The sequence below is a fragment of the Diospyros lotus genome, chromosome 7, assembly GCF_014633365.1.
Source record: "Diospyros lotus cultivar Yz01 chromosome 7, ASM1463336v1, whole genome shotgun sequence".
NCBI classification, from domain to species: domain Eukaryota; kingdom Viridiplantae; phylum Streptophyta; class Magnoliopsida; order Ericales; family Ebenaceae; genus Diospyros; species Diospyros lotus.
In genome coordinates this window covers 14,028,773-14,048,055 of record NC_068344.1, presented here as the reverse complement: position 1 = coordinate 14,048,055, position 19,283 = coordinate 14,028,773, and the positions used below count along the sequence as shown (strand labels likewise).

At 39.9% G+C, this 19,283-nt stretch overlaps 1 protein-coding gene across 6 annotated transcripts in view; it reads left to right on the top strand.

Annotated features, from left to right (window-relative positions):
* The first annotated feature begins 13,746 nt into the window (after positions 1–13,746).
* LOC127806010 (sulfhydryl oxidase 2-like) overlaps positions 13,747–19,283 on the top strand; it is a 53,082-nt gene continuing 47,545 nt past the window's right edge. For all 6 annotated transcript variants that reach the window (XM_052342943.1, XM_052342940.1, XM_052342941.1 and 3 more), the window contains exons 1-3: positions 13,747–14,114; positions 15,763–15,787; positions 15,874–15,966. In XM_052342943.1, coding sequence (XP_052198903.1) covers positions 13,888–14,114; positions 15,763–15,787; positions 15,874–15,966 — 345 coding nt within the window. In that variant the 5' untranslated portion in view covers positions 13,747–13,887. The remainder of the gene's footprint in view (positions 14,115–15,762; positions 15,788–15,873; positions 15,967–19,283) is intronic.

Below are 19,283 nucleotides of genomic sequence, written 5' to 3'. Positions count from 1 at the left end.
GGATTTTTGGGATATTGTGTGATGTATGACAGCTATTGTGATATGAAAAATTTTTATATTCCTGAAATCCTAAGTTATAACACGCTTAAGAAATTGGGGATGTTACAGTTGGTATCAGAGCGAACCTAAGAAAAAGTTCACTTGTGGCATGATGAGTAAAGCTACCGTAAGTTTTGGGAATTAGGTTAGGATTTTTTTGAAATATTTAGTGGTATACTCTTGTTGCTTATTCAAATTGAATTATGCCATGCCGTGATGATTTAATAGATCGCCCTGTCTTCTTGCCAGATGGTGAATACAAGAAGGAACAGGCGCGAGAGAGGCAATGGCGAAGAAAGCAACACCAACCCACACCCAGGAGGTGGTGTGGAAGGTCAAAGAGATGCACGAGCTGACCTCGGTGAAGGCCGGATTGATAGGATCGAGAGAATCCTAGAAGGCATGGCTGGACAAATTTTGGAATTGCAGCCTGAGCAAAGAAGAGTAGATTCCTTGGAGAGGTATCTACGACAAAACCCGCCAGTGTTTCGAGGAAAACCGGCAGATGACCCCGCAATCAGTGAATACTAGTTGGACCAGACCGAAAAGATCCTACAAAGATTGAGAATCCTGAATGAAGACAAGGTCGAGTGTGCGACCTATATGCTAGAAGAGGAAGCTGCCCAATGGTGGAGGTCTATTCAGCGAGCAATACCTAACCGGACAGGATCTCAGGGGTCAGCAACAGATGTAGAATTGGGGGAGGCACCCCAGATGTCGTGGGAACGGTTTAAGGAACTGTTTAACGGGAAATTCTTTCCCACTTGCTGGAAGTTGGCTAGAGCTTGAGAGTTTATGAACTTAGGCCAAGGGCCAAATATGTCTGTGGCTCAATACGAGGCTGAATTTTTGCGGTTAATCAAGTATATGCCGCTGTACGGGATGGACGATGTGAAGAAGGGACGAAAATTCCTACAAGGCTTGCGAATTGAATTTCAACAGCTGATGAGCCTGGTCCATGTCGAGTCTTATGCAGACATAGTTTTCAAGGCTATGACCGCCGAGGAGAATATGACGCGGGTGTGATAGAGCACATATTTTCATATTATTTAGCCCTCATATTTAGTTTTTTTGCACGTTAGTTGTGTCATTTTATTCATCTTGATTTTGTTTTATTTTATTTTATAGGAATAGGGCTTCACACTATTTTATTTTATTTTGGACAGATTAGGGCTTCCTGGGTCATATGGAATTTTGATGGCAAGAAGAAAAACAAGGAGATTGGAGACAAAGAAGCAAAAGTGTGCTGACAGATTTGACCTTCTGTGATTCTTTCAAATTTTTGGCCAAGTTATAATCCCAGAACATGAATGATGTCTTCAGATATGTTGTATAAGACTTCTTATACTTTCTGGAATGGTATGGTTTGTCCAAATCCGAGTTCGTTTGGGCCTCCAAACATCACTTCGAAGTCGAGACCAGATAGCTGGGTTAAATTAGGAAAGCTACACTAGACACTGATTTTTTAAAAGGCCATAACTTGGGCGTCCGATATCCAAATCAAGTGATTAAAAATCCTAAATTCATCTACTCTTCCTGATCTACAATTTTTATGAAGGGTCTGAAGCCCAGAACGCACGTTATCCTATTCAAAATCGGCTGTGAAGTTGCGATAACCTAGGGTTTCCTCCTTAAGCTCTATTTAAGCACCTTAGGAGGCCATTCGGTGGAAGAGATATATGTTTTTTGTCTCATGAACAGTAGCCATTTTTTCTATGTATTTGTTTTCTTCTCCATGGAGGGCTAAACACTTGTAATCAGTTGCAAATCTGAACTCATTCCATGGTTTAAATCCTGAAAGCTTCTACGAAATTTGGTTTGAATTTCAATTATATTTGTTTTAAGTTTTCTCTACTTCTTTTCCGCTTATTCTAGTGCATGTTCAAGATGGTTGTATGAACATATACGGGGTGGATTTCTCTTTTCTATATTGCGGTTTTAATGTTATAGTCGGTTGATACAACACATGAAGGAAAGAAGCAGAAACAAATAACTTGGTATGGATGGTTATGGATACTAGGTTCTGGAATCTATGTGAATGAAGATTAAAATTGGTAGACTGATTGAAGGAGGTTTTCTTTGATTTTTATATCAGCTTTGATTTGATCTCTAGACGGTTGTTGGAGATTTATTTATGCAGATTTTGGGTGTTGAAACTCGGCTAGATCTAATCTATAAGAAGGGATGATGAAAACCTAGTTTAAGGGAAAGATTTGTAACTGGTTGCGTTTGGATCCATAGACAGTTTCGTTTTTATATTTTTACTCAATCTTCATACTTTCTTTTTCATCAAAAAACCCCCCTCGTTCAATTCTTGTCATGACAGATTTGTATTGAGGTTCCTTTGAGAGACGACTTTGGGGTCTCACCCTTGCTGTAGATTTGAAATATATTTTTTTACAATCATCGAGGTTCGACAGTCTCGATCAGGGTGGCAGAACTAAAGGCCATGACGATTCAAGCTGGAGGACAATCAGAGAAATCCCACTCGACTATGGGACCTCGGGATGGGAAGATCGTGAAAAAGGGCAAGGCGTGCTTTAAATGCAAGAAGAGGCACCCGGGCAAGAGGTGCGATGGCCAAAGTATTGTCTGTTACACCTGTGGACAACTCGGGCATACTTCCAGAAATTGCTCGAAGGGAATGGTCCAAGAAGGTAAGGCTATAGCAGCAACACCAGTGAGCGTGATCTGCTACAATTGCAACCAGCACGGGCACATCTCGAGGAATTGTCCGAAGAAGAAAGAGCAGCCAATAAAGATTGAAGAAGGAAAAGGGACCAGATAGGGCCGAGTCTATAACTTGACCAAGGAGGACGTAGAGGCGAATCCTGCAGTTATCCAAGGTACTATCTTCATTTTGGATACTCCTGTGCATGCATTGATAGATCCAGGGTCTACTCATTCTTTTATATCGCATGCTTTGGCTGGGAGTTTAAGAGTAAAAATTGAGTCTATGGGGTGTCTTATGGTGATTTCAACACCTATGGGAAAAAGTATGAAGTCCTCAGAAATGGTGAGGGAATATGAAATTAGCCTGAGTAATGTTTGGTTCTAGGCTGATCTGATTCTGTTAGAAGTATATGACTTCGACATAATCTTGGGGATGGACTTCTTGTCCAAGTACGACGCTAATATAGACTGTCGTAGGAAGATAATGACCATAAGAAAACCCGAGGGAAGGTGGGTTAAATTTCGGGGACAAGGCAACCCCGAGGTCATAAAGATGATTGATAGAGCGCATATTTTCATATTATTTAGCCCTCATATTTAGTCTTTTTGCACGTTAGTTGTGTCATTTTATTCATCTTGATTTTGTTTTATTTTATTTTATAGGAATTGGGCTTCACACTATTTTATTTTATTTTGGACAGATTAGGGCTTCCTGGGTCATAAGGAATTTTGATGGCAAGAAGGAAAACAAGGAGATTGGAGACAAAGAAGCAAAAGTGTGCTGGCAGATTTGACCTTCTGTGCTTCTTTCAAATTTTGGCTAAGTTATAATCCCAGTACATGAATGATGTCTCAGAGATATTGTAGAGGACTTCTTGGGCTTTTTGGAATGGTATGGTTTGTCCAAATCCGAGTTCGTTTGGGCCTCCAAACATCGCTTCAAAGTCGGGACCAGATAGCTGGGTTAAATTAGGAAAGCTGCACAAACACTGATTCTTTAAAAGGCCATAACTTGGGAGTACGATATCCAAATCAAGTGATTAAAAATCCCAAATTCATCTACTCTTCCTGATCTACAATTTTTATGAAGGGGCCGAAGCCCAGAACGCACGTTATCCTATTCGAAATCAGCTGTGGAGTTTCGGTAACCTAGGGTTTCCTCCCTAAGCTCTATTTAAGCACATTAAGAAGCCATTAGGGAAGAATTCTTTTCGGACTTGAACAGTAGCCAATTTTCCTTTTTCTCCATTATTCTTGTTAAGATGGAAGGCTAAGGATTTTGTAACCAGTTGCATGCCATACTCCTTACCTGGTTTGAATCTTTGGACGTTTTTGTATATCTGTTTTCATCTTTAATCTTATGATTTTGTTTCTTTGCTTCTTCTCAAGTGTGTATGTATTTTATGCGATCGTATGAATGCATGCATGATGCTTAGGTAGATTTGACTAATAGGCTCGATTGGGGTATTGGTTGCAAGAAATAAAATAAACTTAGTGGGCGATTGTTCATGTCGGTTTCAGATCCGTGTGCTAAAAGAAATTGAAACTTGTATATTGATCAAGAAGATCTTCTGTGATTTTTATATTTGTTTCGATTTAGTCTTCGGTGATTGTCAAGCATTTTTTTGATCTGGGGATTAAAGATAAATAGGTTCTTTATATGGTGGATGATGATACCCGGGTAGGGAGGAAAGGTTGCAACCGGTTGCATCTCGGTTTACTGTCTTCGTGTTTATTTTGTTTTCTGTTTTTCACCAAACCCCCTATCCCGTTTAATCTTGTTTTGACAGATCCGTTTGAGGTTCGTTGGGAGACGACTTTGGGTTGCACCCTTGCTGCAAATCAAAATCATTATTCATCTAATCTATCGGTGTTCGACAGCCCGATCAATGATTTCGGCAATGAAGGCAGCAAAGCTGTTGAGCCGAAGAGCTCATGGATTCATAGCTTATGCTCAGTTAGAAGAAAGAGAGGTACCGAAACTCAATGAGGTGCGAGTAGTACGAGAATATGATGACGTGTTTCCAGAAGAGTTACCGGGAACACCTCCACCTCGGGAAATTGAGTTCTCAATTGAGTTAGTGCCAGGAACCCAGCCGATATCAATTCCGCCATACTGAATGGCTCCAGCGGAGATGAAAGAATTGAAGAGTCAGCTACAGGAGTTGACTGATAAGGGGTTCATTAGGCCAAGCACGTCGCCATGGGGCGCACCAGTACTATTTGTGAAGAAGAAAGATGGGAGTCTAAGGATGTGCATTGACTACCGTCAGCTAAATAAGGCCACAGTAAAGAACAAGTATCCGCTCCTAAGGATAGATGAGTTGTTTGATCAACTGCAGGGAGCGAAAGTGTTCTCGAAGATCGATTTGAGATCCGGATATTATCAGCTGAGAATTAAATCAGATGATGTTCCGAAGACGACATTTCGGTCGAGGTATGGCCATTTTGAGTACTTTGTAATGCCATTCGGATTAACTAATGCTCCAGCAACATTTGTGGATCTTATGAATAGGGTATTCAAGCCCTACCTGGATCGATATGTGATCGTCTTCATAGATAATATATTGGTGTATTCTTCGAATGAAAGTGACCACAAAGAGCACTTGAGAATAGTGCTAGGAACCCTTAAGAAACACCAATTATATGCCAAGTTCTCGAAGTGCGAGTTCTGGCTATCCCAAGTGGCATTTCTTGGGCATGTGATCTTAGCCGAAGGAATCTCAGTGGATCCAGCTAAGATTGAGGCTATTCGAGGATGGAAGCAGCCGACATGCGTGACCGAAGTACAAAGCTTTTTGGGATTGGCAGGCTACTATCGAAGATTCTTGGAAGGGTTTTCGAAGATAGCTGCACCTATGACAAAGCTCATACGGAAAGAGGTCAAGTTCGAATGGACTGCAAAGTGCGAGGAAAGCTTTCAAGAGCTCAAGGACAGACTGACCTCAGCACCTGTGATGGTAATGCCTAGTTGGCCTGGTGGATATGTTGTATACACCGATGCCTCGAAGGTTGGTTTGGGTTGTGTATTGATACAGCATGGTCGAGTGATTGCATATGGATCACGCCAATTAAAGAGACACGAAGTGAACTACCCAACACATGACTTGGAGCTGGCAGCGGTGGTATATGCTCTAAAGCTATGGAGGCACTACCTATATGGAGAGACGTTCGATGTATTCACAGACCACAAAAGTCTAAGGTATGTGTTCTCGCAGAAAGAGTTGAACATGAGGCAGCGACACTGGATGGAGTTCCTGAAAGACTACGACTGCAACATCTTGTATCACTCGGGGCGTGCCAATGTGGTAGCTGATGCTTTGAGTAGGACTGTGCCTACTGTTATGGCCGAGTTGAAGGCCCAGGAGTGGCTGTTGATTGAGGCTTTTAGCCTGATGACGGTGAGTGTAGTACCGAAGGGATCTTCTGTCCTAGTAGCTGGCCTGGAGGTTCGACTGGATCTGGAGACCGAAATACGGGAGGCTAGTGGGAGTGACCGGCGTATACGTCTATGGGTAGACGAGCAAGGCCAGCCCAAGAGTTCAGATTTTGAGATGCGAAATGGCATTCTCAGGTTTCGGGGTAGAGTGTACGTGCCAAACCTTTGGGAGTTGAGGCAGAAAATTTTGGATGAAGCCCATAGAGCTAAGTATACCGTGCATCCAGGAACCATGAAGATGTATCGAGATCTTCGAGAAATCTACTGGTGGCCTGGGATGAAGGCCAGCGTGGCTAGGAGGGTGGCACATTGTGATATATGCCAAAAGGTAAAGATTGAGCACCAGAAACCTGCAGGGTTGATGAGACCCTTGGAAGTTCCTGAGTGGAAATGGGAACATATCACGATGGATTTCGTGACAGGATTTTCGAAGAGTCGAAGGGGCTATGATGCCATTTGGGTGGTGGTAGACAGGTTGACAAAGTCAGCGCATTTCCTGCCTACGAGGATGGATCAACCGGTACGAAAATTTTCAGAGCAATACGTAAAGGAAATCGTACGACTCCATGGTGTGCCAGTAAGTATAGTTTCAGATCGGGACCCGAGGTTCACCTCGAGGTTTTGGGAGAGTTTGCAGGAATGCATGGGGACCCAGCTGAAATTGAGTACGGCTTATCACCCCCAGACTGACGGGCAATCAGAGAGGACAATTCAAACTCTTGAAGATATGTTAAGATCCTATGCCCTTGATTTTGGAGGAAATTGGGAGGAGCATCTGCCATTGGTAGAATTCACTTACAGCAATAGTTATCACGGCAGCATCGGGATGGCTCCTTATGAGGCTTTGTATGGAAGAAAGTGTCGATCGCCCATCTGTTGGACCGAAGTAGGGGAATGACAGATGTTAGGGCCCGAACTTATGCAGCAAACTACTGATAAGATTTGAATAATCCAAGAAATGATCCGAGCTGCACAAAGCCGACAAAAATCCTATGCTGATCAAAGAAGAAGGGATCTAGAGTTTGAGGTCGGGGATCTAGTGTATCTCAAGGTGTCACCCCAGCATTTGGTGACGCGTGGAAGCGGTAAAGGAAAGCTGAAGCCAAGGTATATAGGACCATATCCGATTGTGGAAAGAGTCGAACCTTTGGCCTATCGATTGGAGCTTCCGCCTAGTTTGTCCGGGATTCATAATGTGTTCCACGTCTCCCAACTTCGAAGGCATGTGCCAGATCCAACTCTCGGAGTTCAGGTGGAGACAATTGAGCTAAGGAATGACTTGACCTACCCGGAGTCACCCGGAGCAATTTTAGATCACCGAACTCAAGTGTTGAGAAATAAAGAGATACCGTTAGTGAAGGTTCAGTGGGGAAAGCACTCGAATGACGAGGCAACGTGGGAACTTGAGGAAACAATTAGGAAGAAATATCCTCATCTGTTCGAGGAAATGGGAATTGAGTAGGGAATTTTTATATTTTCTTCCAGAAATTGTATGCAATAATTATTTAACCTTCAATAATGTTGAGTATGTTTCAAATTTCGAGGATGAAATTCTTTTAAGGAGGGGAGAATATAATACCCCATATTTTTGTGAAGATGCCACGTATTTTAAGTGAGTTTAAAATACCGAAAATATGTTTGAATTGGCAACGAATGACCGAATCAGTCGTAGGGTGTACCTTAGAGCTTAGATACCTAAGGTTAAAGGTATATTTTTGATGAGCATCTCTAGGCGAGATTTATGACGCTGAAAGAAATCAAATCAGAAATGGTTTTCGGTTAAGCTAAGTTGTAGCCTAAAAAGACCAAATGATGGTAAGGGGCTTCTGAAAAATTGTATATATTGAGTAATTTTGAGTTATTAATTTTGGGATTTTAAGTATCTCGATAAATTTGATGTTTGAGGGTGTAATTGTAATTAGAAAATTATCCAAATGAAATAAGGATGGAATTAAGAACTTATGTGGTAAAAGATTGAAGTTGAGGACTTGAAATAAGGGCCAAAGTGTTATTTGAAAGAAGTTTGGGGTTTTAGCTTAGATTCCAAAAGTTCAATTCATTCTAGTTTTGGATTTCAAAATCCACTCAATTATGGCTTTGAGTCTTTGGAGTCCATGGCTAAGATTTTGACAAGTGGCATAATGTGATTGGTTGGAGAAATCTATAGAAAGGCACCATGGGTTCTTCTCAAATCATTTCAACCAAGTTTGAGGAGTGAAACACTCTAAGAGGAGGAGCTTTCTCTAGAGAGAGAGAAGGGAGTTCGGCAAGAAGGCGGGGAGAAAGCGACGAAGAAGTGGCGGAGAACGAGCCTCGTCGGAGTTGCGGGTTTTCGTCGGAATTCGCCAAAATCAGTCAGTAAAAAAACAAGGTAAGTCCTTTTTTTTTATAATCTTGTAGAGGGGGAAGAGAGGGTCGCGTAGGTTCAAACGGGGGTCGAATCGGAGTTAAAATGAGGAAGTTATGACCGAAATACCAACCCGAGGTCAAGCAGTCCAAGACTGCTGTGCAGCGCGTGAGATACACGCGCCGAATAATAGTTGCGCGTGAGGGCGCATGGCTAGCCTTCTTGGGGCGCGTGAGGGCGCGTGAGGGGTCCTTTTTTCTTCAAATTTTCTAGTTATACCTCTAATTTAATACCCTTCAACCCTATGTAAAAATATTTAAGGTTAGGTTTACTAAAACGCATGTTTTCTGCAGAAACCTAGGCCGTTTGCTGTGAAATTATACCGTTGAAAAGATAAACCAACAAGGTGAGACTCCTATACTCCAAATCCTATTTTTTATTCTCTTATGAGAGATTTCTATTACATGAGACGTGTTTCGTGAAGTTCTTACACATAAGCGCTTGTTATTCTCTTACATGAAATCATAATGCATATATGAAATGTATTTTTCTGAAAATTATATGCTATTGAATTTTTAACTGTTGCATTTATAAAATTCGTGTAGCCATACTGTTGTACCTATTTGTTGTTAGCCGAGGGTAAAAGTCGGATATCCCCCGAGAGGCGCTATGCGTGCGCCATCGAGAAAGCGAATGCAGTGAGCCTAAGGAACAACGAATGCGGTGCTTGCATGAGTGCTATGAGGTCGGGCCGAAGTGACATGGTTAGGGACCTCCCGAGAGGCGCTATGCGTGCGCCATTGAGAAAGTTCTCGTTGGAGGAGGCTAACTTGTTCACGAGGCACTTCGTAGTAGTTCTCGTTGTCTTCTCATACATTTATACCTAATCATGTATCGATATAAACTGTTTTTGGAGTTTCTCACTAGAAGATTCATCTTCTAATTAGACTATGTCCCTGGAATATTCAAACGTTCCAGGTTCGACGAGCGGCTCTAAGGGAAAGGAGGTAGCTGAAGAATAAGTTTAATTTGCTGTCTATAGCATGTTTAGAATATTTTCATTTATATGCGAACCTATGTATGTCTTGGATATGTTTAAGACGTTCAGTTATATCTTGCGAGAGGTGATGTCCATGTAATTCATTTTGTAAACGTCTTGAACAATTTTATGATAAATAAAGTATTATGGTTGTGAACCATATCAGGTTCGATCTAGCTTCCGCATTCGAGATTTTAACGCTTGTCTTAGCTATTCGATTATTGGGTTTGTTAAGTTGAGAATGTGTAAATTTGGATTTTTGGGATATTGTGTGATGTATGACAGCTATTGTGATATGAAAATTTTTTATATTCCTGAAATCCTAAGTTATAACACGCTCAAGAATTTTTGGGTGTTACAGAAGACCTAGGCGCCAGATCAACCAAGGAGTCGGGTCTAACCAAAAAGGCATAGCACTGAATTCACGAGGGATCCGGGTAAGTCTACAGGTATAAACATCGGATTTTCTAGCGATCCCGGGCCAACTCATGGTCATCGACACCAGATTGCGACTGGGCGACTCAACTCCGATAAGCAAAATCATACCAGAATTATCACATGGCCATTTCATATTTTTCGTGCCTTCATAGGATCAGTCTACCTTAGGGAATCTGGGTTTGACCCGTGATCCAGCGCAGGATTCCTACTAGACATCCGAGTTTGCCGAAAGACCTAGGCGCCAGATCAACTAAGGAGTCAGGTCTAGCCAAAAAAGCATAGCCCCGAAGGCTGGTTTGCCAAACCAATTGATCTTGTCCTTCTTGGCATCTTGTGTTAAGATTGGCTTTTTGTTGCGATTTCCCACAGACAGCGCCAAATTGTTGTTGCCAAAATACAACATTAAAATTTGTGATGTAGGGACCACTTGAGCTCGGTGTCGGGTGAACTTAGGTTGCCATAAGAGATGTCGCCTCAAGGGAGTTTGCCGCTAGGATGCTCGCCGTAAGGATTCGCCACTAGCTATTGCCACAAGGTTTTGCCACCAAGTTTTGCCACTAGCTCTTGCCATAAGCTCTTGCCACAAGATTTCGCCACTAGCTCTTGTCACAAGGCTTTGCCACTAGCCCTTGCCATTAGCTCTTTCCATAAGGTTTTGCCTTAGCCTTTAGGTCTCGCTGTAAGCTTTTGCCTTCGCTACTAGGTTCGCCGCGAGCTTTTTATCTTCGCCATAAGGTCTCACCACAAGCTTTAGTCTTCGTCGTTAGGTCTCGCAGCAAGAATTTGGCTCTGTTGATGCTCAAAAAATGGGTTAGAAGGATCACGGGAATCTTCTCCCGCAAAGACCCTTCGATACCAAAGTCAGTCTCGGATTCCAATGACTATTCACGAAAATAGTAAAAGTGCATTCAAAGTGTCTAGATTTTTCCGAAGTTGGAAGTCTTGTTCACTGTTTTCTAACTGGATATTTATAAGGCACGATTTTCAAGGGTGGCTGGTGTCGACACGTGGCACTTGTCGAGTGGGGCTCTTGGCTTTTCCAGAAGACGCACATTGTCGCAAGGTGCCACGAGGCCTTTGGGTTGCCGCAGGGCTAGGCTGGCCGTAAGGCCCTTCTGGCAAGCGTGCACGGCTTTGGCTTACCGCAAGGCTTATGCCATGAGCCGGAAAAGTCTGGTTAGCATATTGCTGCAAGCCCACACGCTTGGGGGCTTGCGAGCTCGCGGCACAGCATATTGCCTCGAGCCTAAGCGGTCGGGCTCGCGGCACACTAGTATTGCCGCGAGCCCATGCGGTTGGGCTTGCGGTTGTGTGCCGCAAGCTCGCGGCACACTAGCATTGTCATGAGCCCATGCGGTCAGGCTTGCGGCAGTGTGCCGCGAGTTTGGCCAAAAACTCTTTAATTTCTTCCTTCGATTTCTTTAGCACAACAGCGAGAGTGTGTTTTAGGCATGAGATGGGTGGGTAAGTAAGGGGAGAACATTCTCTCAGAGAGAGTCTCCCTTATGTGGTTGAGAGGGTCTCTTAGTCATATGACTGAGAAAGTCTCTCTCTCTCTCTCTCGACTTGCTTGGGCTGCTTCTTTTGGACTCTCGTCACCTTTTGAACTCTCGTCAACTTCAAACCCAATTTCAGCCTTGATGTGCCAAGTATCTCTCAAAACTCAAAACATGAAAATTGTAGATAATTTTCTTGAACTTTCATAGGATTTTTAATCACCTTAATCAAAAGTCGGATGAGAGAGTTATGTTCAAAAAACCAAAGCAGTGTCAAAGACTTTTTTAGTGGGTCGAGCCCCCTACTACTTGTCTTATCCGATAGTACCCAGCCTTTGCCTTTTCTCTTGGACTCCGCTTTGGCTGATTCCAAGACGAATAAATGTTAACTATTGTAGTTTGGCAAAATACTAGTCATTTTACATCTTTTGATAATTTATAAGTTTTTTTTACTAATATATAACTATATAATTAATAATTTAATTATATATATTTTCAATACACAATAATGATGAAAGTTTCCACGTTACGAAGAAGTATAGAAGGATTTGAATCAGTAATTTCATATTAATCATAAAAGGTGAGTTAGCAAGCTCTAAAAATTCCATTACAAATCTATTAGTAAACAACTCTAAAATTGCTGAAGGTACCCAACTCTATCGAGATCACTTGGCCTTTTTGGTACCTTTAATTAGTTGTTCTTCCTGGCAGAGCCGAAGAGGCATAAATCCGCTTCAATTAACTAATTATATATTTGTTTTAATAAAATCTTATTCTTATTTCTTTCTTTATATATATATATATTTACATTTAACGTTAAATGGTTCAATTGAAATGATCGACATCCCTATTCATTACCGTTATACGGCATTGTTTTCTTTTTGAGAAATTCTATTTACAACCCTAACTTTTGTTTTTCACAACCACTACAGGTAAAATATTAAATTTTAATATTGGCAGCCACATTTATTACTTTGTCCAACCATTTATATACCAAATATACCCTCCAAACAACCATCCCTCAAAAAACACACCCCACGCGCATCCAAATTGTTCTTCTTCGCATCAAACCCTAGTCTTCTCCCTATTCTCCTTCTTCGCGCATCAAACCATGTTATTCTTCTTCTTTAAACCACTCTCATAGACCACCACTGATCTCTCGTCGACGCCCACTTCGCTTGTCTTGCCCACCTTCTTCGTTGGAGTTCCTTGTAATAGCAAAAAATCTCTCTAGTTAAGGGTTCTCGAACTGTGAAGTTTGGGAAACCCCCTACCCCCGAACAATGAGATTTGGGGGGTATGGGGTTCCCCGAATCTCGCCTTTCAGTGATAAAGGTTCCCTTAACTTAGAAATTCGAATCAGATTAGGTTAAATTATTAATATCAAAAATTAAAATTTTATATATATATATTATAACTATATTTTATGAAAAAACAAAAAAATTATTATATATATACATACATATTATATGTATAGTTATAGTTATAATTATAATTATAACTATATATTATAATATATAAAATATATATATCTCCTGAACTTTAACCTCAAGGCTTAGGAGAATTGATTTCTCTTGAATTAAAGTTCAGGAGAATTGATTTTCTTCGAATTTATGGATTCAGAATTCTTTCAATCTCTCGAATTCGGGGATTGGGGGATATCTCGAATCTTGGAGTTCGGGGAACCCCAAATCGCTTGAATCCCAAGTTTCAGGGTATCTCTCAAGCCTCGAACCCCGGGGTTCAGGGCTTCAAGGAAGAGTATTTTTTATTTTTAATTAATTTTATTTTTTAATTCATCCATCGTTTATGTAAATTATGTATTTTAATTTATTTGTAATATATATAAATTATGTGATTTAACTAGTGATCGATGTTATAAATTATGTTATTTTTAAATATAAATTATATAAATGCATGCTATTTGATAATATTAAGAAATTATTTTAATTTTTAAAAATATTAATAATTTTTTACTATTTTATATTAATCTACTATAACTGTTATTATTTGAAAAAGTAACTGTGGTGATGGTGGGTGAGAAAGTGAGTGCACACGCTTGAGGAGTAATAGTGGGTGGTTGATCGTCAACGATTTAAATGAGGACAAATATAAGTTTTCATATGAGAATATTTTAGGAATGTTAAATGTGAGTTGCGGAGAGTAAAATATCTATTACAAATATAATTTTCCTTTCTTTTTTCCGTCTGGCTGTAGTTGAAATTCCAAATATAGCCCTAGTCTTTTCATTCATTTACCATTTGGGACGCAGCCAGCGTCCAAAGTCCAACCAGATCGCTTCCAGCTTTTTCGAAAACCCCTCACAGCGAATTCCCCTTCCTCCCTCGTCCAGTTTAGTTTCTCAGTCTATAAATCTTTTACGTTTCTCTTTCTCTCTCTAAATCGATCTCGTTCCATGTCTTCTTCTTCTTCGCTTCTGGTTCTTCCGTTTCTGTTCTTGATCTCTGAAGCTCTGGACTTATCATCTGTAGCCTCAGTCGGATCTCGTTCCATTCTCAGAGCCGTCGTCGTCAACAGCGGCGACCAGCCGGACTTCGCCGTCGAATTGAACGCCTCGAACTTCGATGCGGTTCTAAGGGAGACACCGGCAACGTACGCGGTTGTGGAGTTCTTCGCCCACTGGTCAGTCACTCGACTTTGCTTCTTCTTTATAATTTGTGATTCACAGTAGCTTTTGATGGAACTAGGATTTTGTCCAAAAACAATACCAATCGAAAATACATTTTAATAACCCGCAGGTATATGTACGTTTTTATGGATAATCAAGTGAGAAAAAAAGGACCTTTTCTGGATAAAAAAGTAAAGAGACTAATGAATTTAGTTTCAATCCTTTCAATTTGCGTTGCTAATTAGCAGTTTCCTAGATGTTCGGTTTGGATAAGTATTGTGTTCGTGACCACTCTATTCGCCTCCTTTCCTCTCCTACTGCTAATTTTTTTCTTCACCATTAGCGATAGAAATCTCCCGTAGGAGATCCTTATATCGGATTTGTCCCGTTTTCTAAGGAGTGAATCTGGAAGTTCATTAAGACTCCACTGTCCCTTCCACAATTTCCTAGATAGCATAGTTATGTGGTTTCTGGTTTTACGAGTACTCTATTAACTCTTTCTCCCTCCTGGCGTGATTTTCCCTCTTACCCTTAGCAAAGCAAAGAAATGCAATTTCTCTGGGATCCCTACTGTTTAGGCAATCAGTTATATGCTATGTCCTACATGTATAATTATAATTAAGCAAGCAATGCTGGAACAGATCCAAGCCATGCTTGTTAGATACAGAACGATGTCTTGGAATAATCAGGTGAATTTTTTTTGGAATGATGTGTTATTAACCAGTTTTCTAAATGTACATTTACGAGATTTGATTTAAATGCCCACATGGTAGGATTAAGGCTTGTGATCATGGTGTTGTTTTCTATCCCCAAGAATAAGAGAGAAGACTGTTTCTTTATCTGTTTGATTATCAAATTCTTTTAAATGACTTTTGTTTTGCTTTTGGCCGTCACAATATTGAGATAAGTTATCTATAGAACCACAACATTGACATGTTTTATGTCGTATCATTATAATGTGCAAATGTGGTGAGGTGCCAAAAACACTTCTAAAACTAAATCAGAACATTATCTCATTGATGATAATGAAAATTTTAAATTTCAAAGCAATTTTTTTTTTTTTGGTTTGTGAAATGCATTATTTTTATTGGGAAGACTTAATGGGTTGATCTTGAATTGCCTTATTTAAAAAGTACAAAAAAATTTCAGTCCTTTGATGTGGGGATAGAAATGGTTTAACTAACTATCCCGTTTATATTGTTTAGTCATTTATGCATTCTTGGTTATCAACTTGGTTAGAGAATGAAAAATAAATACAGACGTCAATGAATAATGAACAGATTTTCATGTTCTTTATAGAGGGCATGCCTTGGCACAGCAGTAGATTACTGATTGTGACCTAGGTATAGGTTTCAGGATTGAAAAGACAAAAGTAAGCTCTCCATGGTGGAGCAAAGAGTCCCTATTTATGAGTGTTACACCCTAGGCCTCATTTTTTATCCATGGAGGGCATACACGTGTCTGATGTGGATTGGAAATTCCAGTTCCTGAAAACTTGAGATCGATTGTTATTTTTGTGCCCACATATGCTTCTGCTTATTGTAGAAAGCAGCTAACAATTTTAGATGCTGTTGTCACATAATCATGAGAATATTGTGGTTTTGATACTGTTCTATTTTGAGGACAGAATTAGTTGTTTACATGCTTCTTCTGGTCTTACAGGTGCCCAGCTTGTAGAAATTATAAGGTATGTATTTCATGCTGAAGGTAGTTGTTAGCATCTTAAGTTAATATTTATCTTGTGACTGTTATTGATTGAGCCACTATTTGCAGCCACATTATGAGAAAGTAGCTAGGCTTTTTAATGGACCTGATGCAGCACATCCAGGAATCATATTGATGACCAGGGTAGACTGTGCCTCGAAGGTATTGCTTATAAAACTTCTTAATTCTTTCTTCTAAGTGATGGTATCCTTGCATAGCTAATTTATGGGTATTTTCCTTAAGTTCTTCACCATATGGTGTTGATACGTACTGTCAGAAAGTGGAAGAGAACTATAGAAAAATACAAGAAGGTTTAGACAACAAGACAGTAGTGAGTCATGTCAAGTCTCAAAGATGAGACTTGGTAGATTGCGAATTATAGAGATCTAGATGAGAGGAGAAAGTTTTTTGGAGGGAGAATTTGAAAGAAGAGAGAATTCTCGAGAGAGAGAATTGAGAGGGAAAGAAAATAGGAGGGAAATAATTCTTTTATTACTTCACACGAATTCCCATCCTCATACAACTTAGCCTTATATAGGCTCTTCCCTTCGGTTAACAGCATCATCGAGGGGTACAATGGACAAAGCAACATTTAACTAATTTAGTTGGCTAATGCCAATACATTCAAAAATTTCAAAATGGCCCTTGGGTTGTGGCATTCTCCTGCCCTTCAAAATCCATTCTTGTCCTCAAGACTTTAGAGTACGCTTGTGGTGTTAGTGTAGGTGCTCTAGACCCAATCAAATTAGGCATGTTGTATACTGACAATTACAATCATATTTATTATTGAATAAAGAATTATTCAATTTTACAAAATGTCATTCTATTAGTTTCTTGTTATTATTGTAATAACCGGATGATACTAGATAAAAGTCCATATAATTTATATTGTGATTAATTTGTAAAGATGTGAAATGATGCATCACAGTTTGTAGACATCATTAAATGTTCCAAGTTGTAGCAATGTCAAGAATGAACATTGACAATTGCGGTAAGACTTGTATGTGCTATGTTTTTGCTATCTGATAGTATTGGGGGTCTCACATTCATAGGTATGGGGATGTCTAGACAAGTACATAGGCGACCAATGTTGGAGGACATGTCACTGGACATGACTCGCCGTGAGAATCCATTTTGGTTATATGTTGATGGAATTCTTATACGAGATGGGTGTAACTAATCCTTAGACTTAAGGTTGTCACGGTCATCTCATAAGAAGATTGATCTGCTTTGACATCGTTACGATGGGTCTAGACAAAGGCTACACATGGGTGATCGTTGGGTATATCATGGCTTGTGGAGACGGGTGCATAACTAAGAATGGACTTGTCTATCCCCTGATATAGGATGATGTATCTAAAGGCACTTTTGGTGGATATTCACTTTAAATCCATGACCATGGTGAAAGAGATTAATAAGGAGCTATTGATTCACTTTCTATTGAGTGAGAATATTCAGAGGACCGAAGAAAAACTTATGTGATCGTAATCAAGCAACACATCGGCATACTCGAGATCATAGAAGATACATTGACAAGAGAATTGAGTTACATGATAACAATACCCGTGAAAGGTTGTTTACAGATTATGAATCATTTTGAATAATTGGGTAGGCATGATGCCTTGCTAGAGGCTAATTTTGTCTTATGTGTTAGTCCTGACACATTGCCAACATATTTGGAAGCCTAATGAGTCATAAGCAAAATGTATGGTCCCTGGTTTAAACCAAGAGGACGGACATATGATTAAATGGGACACTTCGATAAGAAGTTGTGTCGTCGTAGATTCTCACGGAAAAAAAACAAATAGACTTAATGATGTCGATTTGATGAGGGGTTGTCATAAAGGAAATAGTTTTCTAAAATGACAATTGATTAAATTAAGAAAAAGTTTCTAATTTAATAATTTTCTATATTTGTTGGAGTGGCAAATAGGAAATAATATATATATATATACATATATATATTTGTGCTAAATAGAGTATTTGGGCCAAATATTAAATTGAATATTATATTTGGGCTAAATTGGATTTGGACTAAATATTTTATTTAAATTTATTATAATTGGATTTGAGCCATTTAATTAAGTTCCTAGTTGGACTAGGATAAAACCATTTAATTAATTACTAGTTGGATTAGTAAAGGGCCGACCCATATCTATTAAGGTTTAAGAAACCCTAGGAGGCCTTGCTCCTTTATAAATACTCTTTTAGGGGTTGCCCAAAGAAGTTGTGTTTTTGTGTGTTGTTGTTTCTTAAGAATTGAGAAAAATGTTGCCATTTACTCTCTCCCTTTTTCCTTTCTGCATCGATTTCAAACGGGGAGGTTTTTTCTGGTCATACATAAGCCACGAAAAGGAGAAGGAGATAGCACTTATAATATGCTCTCCTCACTAGAGGATGCATGCCATGTATCACAAGTTAGAGATCGGACACTTGGACAACTCGCATTCGCGAACAATTTAGAAATCTAAAGGTTAGATTTATTTTATTATGTATGTGAATGTTTTGATTTCGACGTTGATCCAATCGCCAAGATCGGGGTAAAGTTCAAATTTTTGATTTACGTTGCTTGTCCCATAACGATCTTGATTTACTTTCATGTGTCTCTTGGAAATTGTTTCAACAACTTCGGAAGGTACTCTTAAGTGGTGTGGTCTGGTTGCAATTGTGACCATTGTACCAATACTTGGGTTAGGGGAACTGCACCTTGGTAAATCACCTTTTTTTCTAATATAGCCCTAGGCTCCAAAGCCTTTTCCAATTCACCCCTCATGGTTGGTAGATGTTGGCTAGTAGTGGCATTAGGTTCAATAGATCTCTTCAACAATGAAACATGGAACATTGGGTGTGCATTGACTTCTGGGGGTAATTTCAATTTATAAGCCACTCTTCCCACCTTTGATTCGATGGTATAGTGCCCGAAGTACTTAGGGCTGAGTTTGGATGCTGAAGTGGTTGTGAAAGGTTGCTACAAGAACCTTTTCACCTTAAGATAAACCCTGTCACCCACTTCAAATGCCCGGTTACTCCTTCGCTTGTCAGCTTTTTGCTTCATCCTATTTTGGGCTGTGGCCAATTCCTTCTTAGGTATAGTCAGTATCCTTCTTAGGTATAGTCAGTATCTCTTGCCTCTATTGCAAATATTGTTCCACCGCGGCCATGTTTGTGGTGGAATTAGATATTGCTGGTAGGATAAGAGGTCTATACCTAAACATTGCTTCAAAGGGACTTCCCAAGGTAGGCCGAGTTCCCCCGCCAAATTTTAGTCATTAAACTCCCTGGCACTGCTAATCCCTAAATTCCATCTCACATGGAATAAAAAATAGTCAACTAAGGCATAGAAACTGCCATAAGGACCCTTGCATCCTGACATAGAGCGTTGGTGATGACATTTTAGTCAACTAAGGCATAGAAATTGCCATAAGGACCCTTGCATCCTGACATAGAGCGTTGGTGATGACATTTTGTTTCCCTGCATG